We start from the raw sequence: 15,082 nt of genomic DNA, 5'->3' as shown, positions 1-15,082 counted from the left end.
TCAACAACGCGTCAACTTTTTTGTTTTTTTTTAAATCAAGTACGTCAATCTTTTAGGTAGGTGTTGTCGTTTCGTGGGTCCTAATTATATAGCAGTATTAATATGGTTGTGACCCAAATTAAAATTGAGTTGTTTATTACATGGTATGATCCCCTTTTTTGTTTTTGTTCATTTTGGTGGTGTCGAGAGCGAGGAATTTTTTTAATTAAAATATGGAATATTCTTACCAGGGTAATACGTGATAAAAGAACAGGAAAAAGTAAGCAGTAATATTCGCGAATTATTGAGCATATGCATTTCCATACATTCAACGTAGCAACTACACATCTATAAAGTTGACACCATCATGAGTAGTAGCATTAGTACTATTTACTAGAACTAAAGCTTTCAAAGTTACACATGCACCAAGACGGGAAAAAGATTGGATCTCCAACAGTACCAAAAAGCGATAGCTATATTTATAGTCATTAATTACATCAACCAATAAACATTAAACAACATGTAAGTTTGTGCACCCCCCAAAAAAAAAAAGAGACGGTTGAGGAATCGACGGTGGAGAAACAAACACATAATATATATAATATTGCATTAATCAACAATTCGTCCAAAAAGAAAAAGAAGCAAAATATTTACATAAGATAGCACGAACGGCTGAGATAATGAAAAAGAAAGAAAGAAAGAAAACTGAGACTAAACAACGTAATTTATATATTTATGACATATAATTCTCTCTCTCTCTCTCTCTCTCTCTAAATACGTATGATCAGTGGGGCCTAACTTGTTCAGCAGCAAAACACGTTCACAAAGCTGCTAAAAAAGGCCGTCTCCAACGTGACCAAAAAGCAAAGAGGCAAAACACTCTCCAAATCTTTTACATGGCAACGTGGGGTTCTCTCTTCTTAAGAGCACCAACTTTTTGCCAGGGCTCACAATCTAATAAAACAAACATCGGTTTCAGCGCCTGCAGCACAACAGGCCCCAGTCTCAGTGCTGTTAGTGCTAGATTAAAAAGAGAGAGTATGAGCTCAAATTGCCCTAGTTAGAGCTTTATTAGAGCCTAATAATTTAGTTTATAAGATGATCGTCGACCATTAGGGTTAACGATTGGTGTGTACGTGCATGCATGGGATTAATTATTGTTGTGATTGCATGGCAACCAAAATCCGGCACAGATCCGAAAGTCTGGAACTTAGGGCCAAGAATTCGGCACTCAAAAGGTCATTTTCTCTACACGCCACGTGGCACCTGTGGGTTAGTAGGCCCAGCCGGTTCTTGAGCTCCCGGTTCTCTTGCTTCAACCGGTTCAGCTGGTCCGTCAGGTCTTCTAGATGCCTCTTCTTTCTCCAGCGGGACCGCCGGGCCGACTCCCGGTTCGATATCATGCGACGGTGCTTCCTCTCGACGACCGAGTAGACCGCCCGGCTCGAGCCATCCGAACCGGAGTTCTGGCTGTTGTTGGAGTTCCCCGGTTCGAGCAACGACAAGAGCTCCTCGACCGTCAGACCGGATTCGAAAACCGAACACTGGACCGCTTCTTCTTCGGAGAAAAACATGGTTCACTAATTTTGAGCAACTTCTTTAGAGTGAACCGGAGGGAGGGAGGAAGGGAGGAGAACAGGGAGGGATCGAAGAGTGGGGGGTCGGTACTTATAGTTGAAATTGCAGAGCACGTGGGATCCACCCAAGCAAAAGATTTTGGAGAAGTAAGGGTATTTTGGTCCGAGAAAAGTATTTTTACAAGAACCAGATATTAAAAAAATTCTTTAATAATTTTCTCCTTTTCTATAAAAAATAATTATTTTTATTGTCTTTTGCATTACGTGCAGCTTTTGTGTCGGGTGTGGCAATATATTGGTGGTGGGTGGGTCTGTTATTTCTTTTGTTTTGTTTTTTTATTTTTTTTTCTCCACGAAAAAGAGAGAGGGTGGGGTCATTCAGCTGATTTGCTTAGCTTAATCACGAAGAATCATACTAGTATTCATTAACAACAATTAATATATAGTACTGTCATAAAAGAGAGAAAATTAAACTGAAATTACTTTTCACAAGTACCCCGTTTATTTTGCTGATTCGAGTTTAGAATTCGAGTTGAGATGTGACTTTATGTGAGAATTTTTTACTGTAGTAAAAAAATTAGATGTGATTATTTGTGAGAGTTTTACTGTAAAAAAACTCAAATTCTAAACTCGAATCAACGAAGTGAATAGGACCAAAGTATATAATTATGTGTATAACGGAACTAGACGTACTTTATCCCACAGAGTACACCGAAATGGTATTGAAAAATTAAAAACAGGGAGAAATTAAAATGAGAAAGAGGAAGTGAAAGGTGGATTAGTGAACTAATAAACTGATAACACGTGGATATGTTCAGACTTCAGAGTGCGCAAAACTCCAAAATGATATTCAATTTATAGTAATTTAATAAATAAATATTATCTATTTTTTCACTCTTCTTCTCTCCTACTAAACAATATAAATGATTATTATGGTCTCGTTCATTTCACCGATTCGAGTTTTGTTATAGTAAAAAGCTCTCAAAATCAATCACATTTAATTTTTTTACTACAGTAAAAAATTTTCACATAAAATCACATCTCAACTCGAATTAAAAACTCATATCATCAAACTAAATAAGCCATATATAACTCTTTCTATCATTCTTACTTTTCATGCCTTAAACTCTGTCTTTCCTTTCTACTTTCTATCCTTAAGGGTGTGTTTTGGTAGGAAGACAGGAAAGATGGATTGGGGTTGAGGAAAAGGTGAGGAAGGATTGGGTCATTCCTTTGTTTGGTCGGAGGGGGTAAAAGCTTGGGAGTGGATTCACTTCCTCTCTTTCATGAACAGAAATTTCTCTTTCTTATGTGAAAGTATACGATCAGGAATTTCTCTTTCAATTAAGGGGCTGTTCGGCAGCTAATAAAACTCAAAAAAAAAAAATTTTGCTTTCAATTAAGGGGCTGTTCGGCAGCTAATAAAACTCAAAAAAAAAAAAAATTCAAGTTACAATTTTATTTAAGTTTATGTTCTTTTAAGTTTGAACTCGAATTTGAACTCAAGTTTATGACTAAAACTCGAGTTCAAGTTTCCCTTTCAACTCGAGTTCAGAAATTCAAACTTAAATTAATGAACATCATTTTTTCTATTCTTAAAAATGTTATAACTTTTTCGTTTTAGTTCTGATTGAGATGATTTTTTTTTCTATACGTTGACAACGAAAAGACGAATAAAACCACATCTATATACCCTATTAAATTTTCCATCACCATTGAGTTTTTATTAAAATACTATCTAAATATAAATTCAAGTTTTGACTCACTCAAACACACACTTAAAAAGATTATTATCTCAAACCATAACTCAAATGTACACAATCAAACACAAACTCAAGTTACAACTTCAACTCAAGTTATAACTCAAACTCAACTCAAGATCTTCACTCAAAAATACCTAACTCAAAATGCAAAAGAGCAACCCAGTGTGTTTGTTTGAGGCTTTTCTTTTCACTATTTCGGCCCCCAAGTCCTACCGTTAAAAAAAATGCTTATATAAAATAATACTGCTTGTATAAATACATTTTCTTGTTTTCTTATAAGCTGGTCCTTTTCACTGCATGTTACATCGGCTATTACTTGGACAGTTCTTGTTCACTGAAAACTGATTTACAAAGCTGTGTCTTACTTTCATTTACGAAAAATAAATGAATTAAAGAAAGAGGGGGAAAAAGAAAAGGTCTTCCAAAGTAAGACTAATTTGGTATACAAAAAATTAAATCCATAGGTTCCAAGTAGTGGAAAACTCAGGACCAAGAAAATTAAAATTAAAAATTCATCCCAAGAATATATATGGGGGCAGTTTTCTTAGTTAGCAATATTCTTGGTAGTTTTTTAGTTGGAAGTTAGTATTCGTCTTGGAGTGGTATAGCTTTAGCAAAAGTCCAAAGCCATTATGAGTGGAGGCTAACATGCACACGTTCTCTAGTTATTTAAACGTCAAAACCTTAATCTACGAACATGGAAGCGAATCTAAGCATCCTTGTCTTGCTTTTAGCGTTGTCAGCTGTTGTTCCAAATCCAAAGTAGGCTTCATGTGCTTCGATCAATTTTAAAACAAGTATATTTGCTTCTTTTTTTTTTTTTTTTCGCCTGCTTTCATTATGCTTTCTCTCTTCTGCTCTGCATCTGCACCTCGGTTTTGTTCTCTTTTGCCGCCCCCTGTCTGCATTAATTTGGCAGTACTTCATACTGCCAGATTTCAAGAAAATCAAGCTGTTACTTGGTTAAAAATAGTAGCAACATTTCTTGGTTTCTATGGTAGTATGACCTATAATCTTTACAATTCTTCTTTTTCCTTTTTTCCTTCTTCTTCTTCTTCTGGTCGCCGTCAGACTCGCATATAAAGAACAAGCAACAAACTGGCGGGGTAGAGCCAACCCACTAAATTAGGTACATTTTTCTTCCAATAATCTGATTTTCAAAAAGCACCGTCCAAAACGTCAAATGCTGTTAAATAGTTTACTGTTGGTTTCGAACGGTCTGCCTTTTTAAGTAAACAAAAGGAGTCGTTTATTGTAGTCCACTGAGTCTTACATGGTGATTCTCTCTCTAGAATCTTGTTTCAATGTAATTAACAATTCAATTTTGGTTTCCAGAAAATGCAGTTTTTTGTTTGTACAAATAACCGCAAAGTTGCACCTTGAATACATGATTGGCGTGTAACCGACTCTCGAATAAAGCTTCTTTAATTTTTCAGTTAAAAAGAAAAAGGAAAAAAATAACAAAACAAAAAACAAAAACAAGAATCCAACTTTTATTGAATCCAAAATGGCCAAACAAATAAAAAGGCGCAATCGACTAAAGGCTAGCCTTAGAGAATCATATCCTATATAGCTCTACGGCCCCTGGCCATAGAAATGGGGGAAAAGAAAAAAGAAACCGCCGACTATTACGGCCACGTTCATTCATCGATTCGAGTTTTTAATTTTAATTTTACTATAGTTAAAAATAGGGGTGTAATTTGGCCGGATAAGCTCACGCAATCGACTAAAGGCTAGCCTTAGAGAATCATATCCTATATAGCTCTAGGGCCCCTGGCCATAGAAATGGGGGAAAAGAAAAAAGAAACCGCCGACTATTACGGCAACGTTCATTCATCGATTCGAGTTTTTAATTTTAATTTTACTATAGTTAAAAATAGGGGTGTAATTTGGCCGGATAAGCTCTGGTTGGGCCGAGCCGCACAGTGCGGGTTGAGAAAACTTTGGGCCGCAACATCAGACCACAAATCCGTATCCCGTTTGGTGACCTCGGGTAGGCTCAAGTTACTTGGATTGATCGGCTTGGGCCTGGACATTGGACCTATGTCCAAAAACAACATCTGAAACATATTTGCACCCTCAATCTCCTCTCTCTCCTGTCTGGTAAGTAGATCACAAGGAACTTTTGCCTTGTTCAATCGTTTAGCCACATCCCAAGCCAACAATCTCAAAGGAGCACAAAACATTCCTGCAAAAAAAAGCAAATAAGCGAACAATCTTACTAGTTTTTTTTTTTCGCATCATTACTCTCCCTTCCGTTTATCAAAACCAACTCCATTGTTGGGTATTAAACTACCGGAAGCAATTGACTCAAGTCTCTTGAGAGCATGGTGAGTCTTGCCACTATTTGTGGGACCCATGTGCAAGAAAATCTTGTGTTGCTTCCTTCGAGTATTTGGGTAGTGAGAGGGAGAAAGGCTGAGCCTGAGAGCCTCTAGCTCTCCTTCTAAGAAGAAATGGCGAGGGAGTAGGGACGGCGAGGCTAGCAGAGAGAGAGAGAGACCGAGAAGTGAGAGACAGAGAGAGAGGCTGAGGACTTGGAGAGATGCTCAACGGCGCGAGAAAGAGAGGTGAGAGTGAGATATCACTGAGTCAATGGCATTTAGGGTTTTTTTTCCCATTGATCTCACTCGACCGGGTCGGGGAGTATCAGGCCAAAGGAAGCCCGCCCCGTGGCCCAACCCGCAATATGCGGGTTGGGCTTATTTGAATTCAAAAAATGAAAAATAAAAACACACACACAAAATTCGGGTATGGTCGGGTTGGGTCGGACGGGTTAGTTGAGTTCGACCCAAATTCTTACACCTCTAATTAAAAACTCTCACAAAAAGTTACATATAATTTTTTTACTACAGTTAAAAACTCACATAAAATCACATCTCAACTCGAATTGAAAACTCGAATCAACGAACTGAACAAGGCCTAAACTCCATTCTTATTTTTGAATATCACACCTTTGCAATAATAACCTGACTATATTCAACATGGAAATACAGCTGATGTACACCGCTAATGGACCAATTTGGTAGTGCTGTAAAAAAATTAATGTTAACTGTGCCGAAAAAAAAAAAAATTGTTACAAAAAACAACTAAGTGTTTAGTAAACTATAATTATACAAGTATTAATTCTAAAGGTATTATGAGTATTATGAAAGTTTTATTAATTGTACTTCAAGGTGATTGCCGCATAATCTTAAAGCCAAAGTTGCCTTTGGACTGTTTTTTATTTTAATTATAAATTCTTCAAAAATTCTATAATAATCATTTTTTATGATTTTTACCAAACACAAATTTCAGTTGTGGATGGCTAGAAAATTAATTTTGAGCTCCAAGAATCACTACCAAATATACCCAATGTCTTGCAACATTTTTTTTTTTTTTTTTGGAACGGTCTTGCAACATATTTTCACAAACCCGTAGATTATCTGTCTGCATCATCGGGCTAGGTAAACTGACAAAAATTTCAACTCGATGAAAACGTTTAACACAATAAACCCAAATGCAGAAGGAGATTGAGAGACAGACTTTCAAAATGAGACCAGAATTGAAGTCTCGTATATGACATTGTAAGTGGTGACTGACCCCACATCTCTAATACTCTAATCCCACGCTTTCTCTGCCACGTGGTGTTGTCTGATTTTCAACCAATGGAAACACAAGATGCTTATGTCTGATTTTCAACCAATGAAAATACAAGATGCTTACAAGTTCACTGGAGGACTTCCCTGTGTTATAGAAAGCGATAAAAATAAGTAACCTTTGGATAATGAAATGAGTGATCAATAAATAAATTCATCGCTTTAAGTAACCAAAACAAAATGCAAAGAAAAGAATTGGAAGTCCTAACATCTCTTGCACAAATCCGATAGCATAGTTAAGATTAATTGTCCTACAGGGCAAGTTAAATGGATTGGAAAGGAATATGAATTAAGATTCCGAAAGGGAAACCAACTTCATTTATTACTTCATTGGACAGTGGGGAGCAGGAAGTAACAACCTTACCTTGAACAAAAGATCATTAGCGATGTATTCCCAAGGTAATGATATAGACATTAAGCAGCACTTAAGAGGAACCATCTCCTCATCAAGACTTGAGCTGGCAGCAGCTGCTGCATATGCATGCTTTGCTGCCACAGTGGCAACAGCTGCTGCTTTGCGAACAATTGAGCCTATCCCAAATCCCCGTTTTGATACGACAGGTGAAAAGGGACCAGGGTCTTGATGACTTTGATCTGATATCATGAACCAAAGAAAAAATAACATTCAACATACAAAACACTAGTGATAATTATAGCACCCAAGTCAAACAAGACACTAGCTGCTAGGTATGTTTGGTAGACTATTCATAAGAGTTTGTATATTAAGATCATATATAACATAAGGTTCTTACCTGCAACACCAGAAACTGCTACGTCAACTTCCCCACGACCTCCAGGACCTTTCATGTAAAGTCTATCTGTTTTGCCAGGGGAATTACGAAATGCAAGAAGGCTTCCAAACCGAGACCTGTCAGCTTTTACAGAGAAATGGAGAGAAAGAGAACTGAGTAAAGCAGTTCACCGTTATAACTTATAAAGCATCGGATAGACTTGAATATATGCAGCCTTAGCTTTTTCTTTTTTTCTTCTTTTATTTTTATTTTTTCCTTTTCAACAGATAAATAGAAATAACGTCGTTTCCTGATTGAAGACCTTTTAACAAGAAAGCAGAAGCACCAAAATTCGGTAAATTGACCAAGTTTTAACATGATAAGGCCTTGATTGCACAAAAATGCATAGCCACACACTAGTGCACGCTATGCCCCATCTAGAACACTTAATCTAGGAACACATATATTACAAATAATTTGTGAACATAAAACCATTTGCCTGGAGGAGCTTAACACAAAATAATTAAAATAATACTACTAAAATCATGCCGTCCAAACAGCTCATCGCAATCAATACTTGGTTTAAAGAAAATAAGAAAAAGTTACTTGGAGAACAATATACCATCGTAGGCATCTCGAACCATTTGATAACTAACAAATCCCGAGAACAGGGTAAGCTGCAATCAAAGCCATGAGTAAGTCAGAGCAACTCATTCAGAGTACCATCATTGCCAATTAGATCATGTAGCAGCCAGCATGTCTTAAACGTCCATCAATACCAGTCAATGTTTTAAGAATAACACAATAAAACCACTGTTTCTTGAAGAAATAAAATCTTTTTCAATAGCCCACTAGACAAAAACCTTGGTGTTTTTAGTATTTGCATTACTAGTGTCCGTCCTCCTAGAGGAGCTATCAGTAGAACTGGAATCGTGTTGCTTGTTGTCAACAGGAAATGCTGCACCACCATCTGCGTTCAGAAGTACGCAGTAGCAATGGTCTGTTTCTGTCAGCACCTACAATTAAAGAAGCAAACAAATTACTTGTTATAGAGGTTGCTAAGCTGAAAACAATATAATACCACAAGATCAAAAGAAATGACCAAAATAGGCAGAACTTTTATTCAACAAAGAAAAGTTATAATACCACAGCATCAAAAGTGGAGTCAAAATCGTCAACTGAAAAACAAATGTCTGGATAGGCAGGTTTTGTCTCCGCTTCCTGAATATATCTTAGACTTAGTATCAGAATAAAGGGGAAGATTATACTAAAGTCTATGATATTTTTGACACTGAATAATTTACCTTCTTTGAATCCAATTGAAAATTAACACGGGTTGGGGATGCATAAACAGTCTTTACAACCTGAAAAGCACAATGGCCCATGCTCCAAATTAAATAATCACCTAGAAAAGTATTTAACTACGTCATTGGAAAAAATAGTTGAGCAAGCATGAATTTAAGAGTCAAGCTTCTCCCCATAAGCTTAGGTTCAGAAGCCATCAGAATTAATAAGATTATGCAAAAGAAGATAAAAAGAAGAAATAGGAATAGTAACAGATGAATAAACCTGGCTATAGTCATGTTACTTAAACAGGACTAAGGCGGAAAATACCTTATATATAGGAGATAATGGCGTATCTCTGGCAGCTTGATGATTAAGAAGTTCCTGGTGACTGAAAACAAGACTAATTAATTAATGCTATGAGAGAACTTAGAAGGGGAAAAAACAAAGTTCCTACATTAGGTGTAGTACGTTCACTTTTTATTTTTAGAAAACACAAGAACTGACAAAAGAAATAATTAAAAACCTATGCAATGAAGATGTATCCAGAAAGTTTTCGTGATATAAACAACAAGACTAATAAAAGGAGGTATCGTATTAAATGCATAATGAGACAGAAGGTTGTATGTTTAACTTGATCAAAATAGAGGATGACTTACCTGCAAATAGCCACTGTAACAGTAAACGAAGTGTGAGCAATCAAGTTCAAGTAAAATGAGCGCCTCCAATCCACGTCAACTGAAATTTCGCCGACTACATTATCCAACTGTTTGACAGAAGTGTAGAAGGTTATCTTGATGTGAAAGCAGTAGACATTGCAGTTTTATTATGTTTCTTAATTAAAAACATCTATAAAATGCTTATCACTTGATTCCTTACATGAAAAAACCCGTACAAACTATACACATTGCCAAACAGGATTTATGTGCGCTTTTACCTTAGGTGCCCACCTGCGTACAAAGTAAGGAGAAACATCTTCCTTATCATCATTGGAACCATATCCTTGAGAGCCCTGTCCAATAATAAGTAGAAACCTCAGAATTTCTATACAATGCCAATAAAAGACACACACACACACACAAAAGGTAAAAAAGACAATAAAAGGGCGAAATGTAACAAATGAAACCACAAATTACGTACCAACTTTCTGACTAGAAATACAAGATCGTCGTCTTGTCGCCTCCTGGATTCCTTACCACGAAAAAAATACAAATCCAGCACGTCATGCCAGAACCGCGGATCCCTTTCAACATCTGAACTGTTTTCCTCATCAAGTACAGTTTTACCTAATAACTTTGAGTTTCTCTTCACCATACTCAGCAATTCAGACCTACGAAACAAACATTTCAAAATTACCAACTATAATTCAAGATTTTCAAAGTCCAAAATCTCGTTGACTCCAAACGCAGATAGCTTTAAAAAAGAAGAAAAGATGAAAAATCAAAGCAATATTGCAGTGCAGACACGAAAACAAATTTTCTTCGAGAACTTCGCAATGTTCATCGAATTCTCCAAAGAAAAAGATCTTCGAACCGTGCAAACTCCGATTCTAAAGCAATCCGCAATGTCAGGGAGTCCAATTGCAGAAATTGAACTCAAATTTGCAAAAATGCGTGAAACCACATCGCGGAACAAGGTAAACGAATTAAAACCCTAATTGAATAACGTAGAATCGAGACATACCTTGAAGGAGTTTCCTCGCCATCTCCGAGCATCTTTTGCGTCGCCGTCGATATCTTCGTTTACTCTTGAGTCTTAACTCTTCCCTTTTCGCCTCTGAATTCAATTGTTAGGGTTTATGAAATGAAAAATGGGGATAATCAAGGGGTTTGCAAAAGCCCCAATCAAATTCGAGGAAGAGCGAAGTGGCGCGAGTGCTCTGCGATCTGGCGCCAGGAACTGTAACTTCCTTGTTTTCTTCCTCTCACATGAGGGAGAGAGAGAGAGAGATCGGCACCGCCTACGGCAACTTTTAAATGCGCACGGTGCATGGTAAATATTAATCACACCAATAAAAATGAGACAGCTGTTCATTAAAGGGCTTTTACGTAACTTCGCTTTGTTTTAACCGACATCTCAACCGTTAGCGACAAGACAGCTGTCCATCCGAGGGCTCTTTTGTAATTGCAATGCATAAATGACATTCGACTCGGTAATTTTTTTTTTTTTTTTTTTTTTTTTTTTTTTTTAACTTTCATTCTTTTTTTTTTTGTTGGCTCTGGAAGTGTCTTTTTTAGTTGGCACTGTTTCTTATGTGCTCCTCTTTTCGAGTTATTGTCCTTTTCCGTTTACGTTGTCCTTCTGTTATTGTAGTTTTGAGATTATTGTCGTTTTCCATTTAAGTTGTACTTCTGTTATTGTAGTTTTGAGATTCTTGTGATTTTTCTAGTCGGCGACCTTTTTAATTGATGTTGTTCATCAAGGTACCGTCGTTTGCTCTATTTACATCATTTTGCTCCGCGTCCTTTTTATGTTATTCGTCGTTTGAGATTGTGGTCTCTTCCAGTTGGTTTTATTTTCCCATTGTTGTCGTTTTTATGTTGTTTTTTTTTAGTGCTGCATTTTTCTCTCTCTCTTTGGCCCTTCTATAAAGTAATGTCGTCTTCTCATGATGCTATCGTTTTTAGTGTCTTATTCTTTTCCGATTGTCTTTTTTCTCCAATGATGTTGTTTTATTTGATATTGTTGTCGATTTCTTGGCACAAGAAAATTCGGACCGTTAAATAAAGCAAACATTAACTTAAATGCAGCATTAAAAAACAAATTCGTTATTCATAAAGCCTCCTCTCCATTAAAGCAATATTTAGACGATAGAATGAAAACGACAATAAAAATTTGATCGAGCCAATGAAGGATGGATTGAGGGAACAAAGGACCAGTTGGCGTAATATGGATGAGGTTTATCAGTTTACTGTCGTTGTTCCCTTTTTCCAAGTAACCTTCAAACGTGTGATCCAAAAAAATCCCCTGAGCAATGCTGAAACTTTGGGCCGTGGGCCTGTCCGAAGCTCAAATTTTTTCGGGCTCGGCGGGCAGGCCCCGTTGTCTGCCCATTCAGCGAGGGTAGCTGAGCTCGGGCTCGGGCAGCCTCAAAAATTGAGGTTGAATAAAGCCCGTCATCCGTTAGAACCTCCAAGCCTGAAGCCCGCCCCTAAGCCTGCCGTACGGCCACCCAAAAGGCCGACCAAGAGCCCACTAACGGCTCTTTTTTTTTTTATATTTATGTTATGCCGGACCCGACCCACAGCTCGAAAGCCCGAAAAGCCCAGCCGACCCGCCCGAATTATTGCATCCAAATCATATTCATATATGACATCAACTAATAAAAGCCGTGAAGTAACCTTTCTTGAGTGTTCAATACTGAAGTAAGAAAATCCAAGTCATGGCAATATACAATACGAAAATCATAATATTTGCTTTTATCATACTGAAACTGTAAGGCCAACAAAGGAAGAGTGCATGAAGACATAACACAACTGGGATTTGGGAAAGCAAATCAAACTGATTATAAAGGAAATCAAAAGTTCAATACACCCAATATGAAAATGTCCCTAAGCATGGTAAGTTGGTAACCAAACACCTCAAACTGCCAATTAACAATGAGGATTATTTTTGTAATTTTTTTCCAACTATAACATGCCATAATGAACATTCCCTATGCCAGAATTTTAGCAATATCAATGATAGTCCATAAAACGTTTAAATAATAACGAGGTTGCAACTTATTTTGGTATTATACTCAGCCATTCATGCCACAGTTCAAAATAATTAAATAAAATAAGGATGCTAACATTAAAAATAAAAAATTTTAAAAAATGATACAAACAAGTGAGAAATGGAAGAAGTAAAAAAATCTTTGCATTAGACGCTATTAGTGATTCTTTACAATTAATAAATAATAAATAATATTATATATAATATTATAAAATATAAAAAAAAAGTCGGGCAACCCGGGCGGACTTGGGCAGCTAAGACCTGCCCGAAGCCCGTTCAAGTGGTTCTTCGAGTTCGGGCGGGCAGCCTCAATTTTTCGGACATGCGAGTTCGGACTTGGGCAGCTAAGACCATATTTCAAGCAAAAAAGAAAAAGTGCTTTATATTCAATACATATATATATACATATATTAAACTAGTTTTCGGTTGCTTAGTTTTTATTCGTGTCGTTTTAAGCTTATTGTTTTTCTGGTTGGTGACTTGACGATTCCCAACGCATTGTCGTTTTAAGGTTAGGTATTCTTGCTTTTTGTCGTTTTCAATTGGTTTATCGTCAGTTGTTGTTTTCAGTTCTGACCTTCTTCTTCTTTTTTTGTGTCGTTTTTTTTACCTTGCATTGTTTTTTTAATCGTTTCTATAGTCGGTGTCAGTTTTTTTTTTTATATTTATCATATTCTTTTGTTTGTCGTTTCTCCTCTTTCTGAAGTTTTTTAGTTTTTTTTTCTTGTACTGTCGTTTTTTAGTTAGTTGTATAGTATCGTAACGTTAAGACCTTGTCATTTTTATACTTTATAATTGCTTTGTTTTCTGGTTTTTATCGTTTTAAATCATATTCTCGTTTTCTATTCATGTCGCTTTTCCAATTTCGTTCGTTACTAGTTGGCCTAATTTTTTAGTTTATTGTCGTTTTTTATTGCACTGCTGTTTCATTTTCTTTTTCTCGCTGAAAAACACTGCAACTGAATCGGCTTTCGAGCTATCCCTTGTTTGTTTGGTGCCGTTTTATGTTGGTTTTGTTTTTCTGGCTATTGTCGTTTGGATATTGGTGTGCACGGGGTGCCCACTGGTTTTTGTTATAAGAGCATCTCCAAACCTTAACACTAAAATGGTGTGGTGCAACTTTCACTTCAAACAGTAAATTTTTCCAATTCATTACACTATTTATAACACAAATAATTATATTTCATGTATAATCCTTTTTGCAAATTAAAAGTAGCAAAAAATAAAAATAAAAAAGGAAAAAAGCAAAAGCTGATGTAAAATTTGATGTTGAATGAATGATGGAAGCGCATATTTGCATTTTTCCACTGTTCATCCAACATCATTCATGGCAATTTGGCGTGAAAAATTGCCACCAGGTTGGAGACCATCTTTTTCAACCCAAAAATAGCACGGGAGTTGCTCTAAGGGAATCTAAGGCTGTTTGGTTGGAGGATTCAAATCATGATTTGAATCATGGTTCATAGTTTATTACAGTGTTTTCTCTCACAAAAAATACACGTAAATTGAAAATGATTCTAATCCATGATTTTAATCCCTCACTCGTGTTTCTCCGCATTCATTCCATAAGAAACGGCTAAATATGTCTTTAACCAAAAAAAAAATGAGATTCTCACGTTAGATTAAAAAAATATACAGACTAAATAAATTTTTATACAAATTTAACAGTTAAAAATAAAAAGTTACCAATGGTTCATTTTTTTAATCATAAAAAAAAACTCCTAAAATGAAAATAAAAGTGTCTATATAGAATTAGGAAAAGTTTATAAGAAGAAGCAACTCAAATTACTCTCCTCACGGACTCACACTAACCAGTTGCGCGAATTTTTTGTTGACATGCCTCGCTAGTTATGATAATATACGCTAGATGGGGGGACACGTTAAAGCTACATTTGCGCCGAATCTCATAAAGTGAACGCTTTTTCCAATCTTAAAGAAATAAGTTTTTTGATGCTTTTTGTGAAAGTCATTGTTTCAGACACTTTAGACAGGACAATAAGATAATGAAAGTTTCACGGGGACCAAGCGTGACAAAGTTCATTTTTGGTTGCATAACGTTAATGGTTTTTAGCATAATTACCCCTAAACTTGTGGTAGTTTAGTAAATTACCTCTTAAGTTTTTAATTTTGACAATAAATCTCTTAAAATTGTAAAATTATTGTAATATGTCTCATTTTATTAAATTTGTTCAAATTTTTTACTAGATTTAAAGTTGAGAATTAAAATATTTGTGTTATATTTGAATTGAGATGTTAGAATTTTTGTGGAACGTGTTTTTTTGACATTAATATAACATACTTATTGTCAAAATGAGGCATATTGCAACAATTTTACAAGTTGAAAAAGTAATTTGTTAAAATTAAAAATTTAAGGGACAAGGGTAAATGTGTAAAAT

General features: G+C 36.0%; 2 protein-coding genes across 2 annotated transcripts; both read right to left on the bottom strand.

Moving 5' to 3' along the window:
• Nucleotides 1-732: 732 nt before the first annotated feature.
• On the bottom strand, nt 733-1,681 carry LOC21387278 (basic leucine zipper 4). Its single transcript, XM_010111823.2, has one exon. The coding sequence runs from the start codon at nt 1,551-1,553 to the stop codon at nt 1,134-1,136; it is 420 nt and encodes a 139-aa protein (XP_010110125.1). The 5' UTR covers nt 1,554-1,681; the 3' UTR covers nt 733-1,133.
• Nucleotides 1,682-6,667: 4,986 nt separating this feature from the next.
• Nucleotides 6,668-10,903, bottom strand: LOC21387277 (uncharacterized protein KIAA0930 homolog). The gene is made up of 12 exons (XM_024174599.1): nt 10,656-10,903; nt 10,113-10,302; nt 9,910-9,984; nt 9,632-9,738; nt 9,303-9,363; nt 8,993-9,052; nt 8,835-8,909; nt 8,552-8,704; nt 8,311-8,365; nt 7,710-7,832; nt 7,322-7,551; nt 6,668-7,044 (listed from the first exon to the last, which is right to left on the bottom strand). Exons 1-12 carry the CDS (start codon nt 10,685-10,687, stop codon nt 7,021-7,023), a joined length of 1,185 nt encoding a protein of 394 aa, XP_024030367.1. The 5' UTR covers nt 10,688-10,903; the 3' UTR covers nt 6,668-7,020.
• Nucleotides 10,904-15,082: the final 4,179 nt, after the last annotated feature.

Source organism: Morus notabilis, unplaced genomic scaffold (assembly GCF_000414095.1).
Source record: "Morus notabilis unplaced genomic scaffold, ASM41409v2 Scaffold1072, whole genome shotgun sequence".
Classification (NCBI taxonomy): Eukaryota; Viridiplantae; Streptophyta; class Magnoliopsida; order Rosales; family Moraceae; genus Morus; species Morus notabilis.
Note: the sequence above shows the minus strand (reverse complement) of the source record. Positions and strands in the feature narration are given on the sequence as shown.

What these genes read in the sequence shown, in the direction of transcription:
- LOC21387278 (XM_010111823.2), bottom strand. Translation starts at nt 1,553, where the DNA reads ATGTTTTTCTCCGAAGAAGAAGCGGTCCAGTGTTCGGTTTTCGAATCC.
- LOC21387277 (XM_024174599.1), bottom strand. Translation starts at nt 10,687, where the DNA reads ATGCTCGGAGATGGCGAGGAAACTCCTTCAAG. An exon ending in CATTATCTCCTATATATAAG is followed by an intron (nt 9,053 to 9,302) that starts GTATTTTCCGCC and finishes TGTGCTTTTCAG; the next exon opens with GTTGTAAAGACTGTTTATGC. An exon ending in CAAATACTAAAAACACCAAG is followed by an intron (nt 8,366 to 8,551) that starts GTTTTTGTCTAG and finishes CTTTGATTGCAG; the next exon opens with CTTACCCTGTTCTCGGGATT.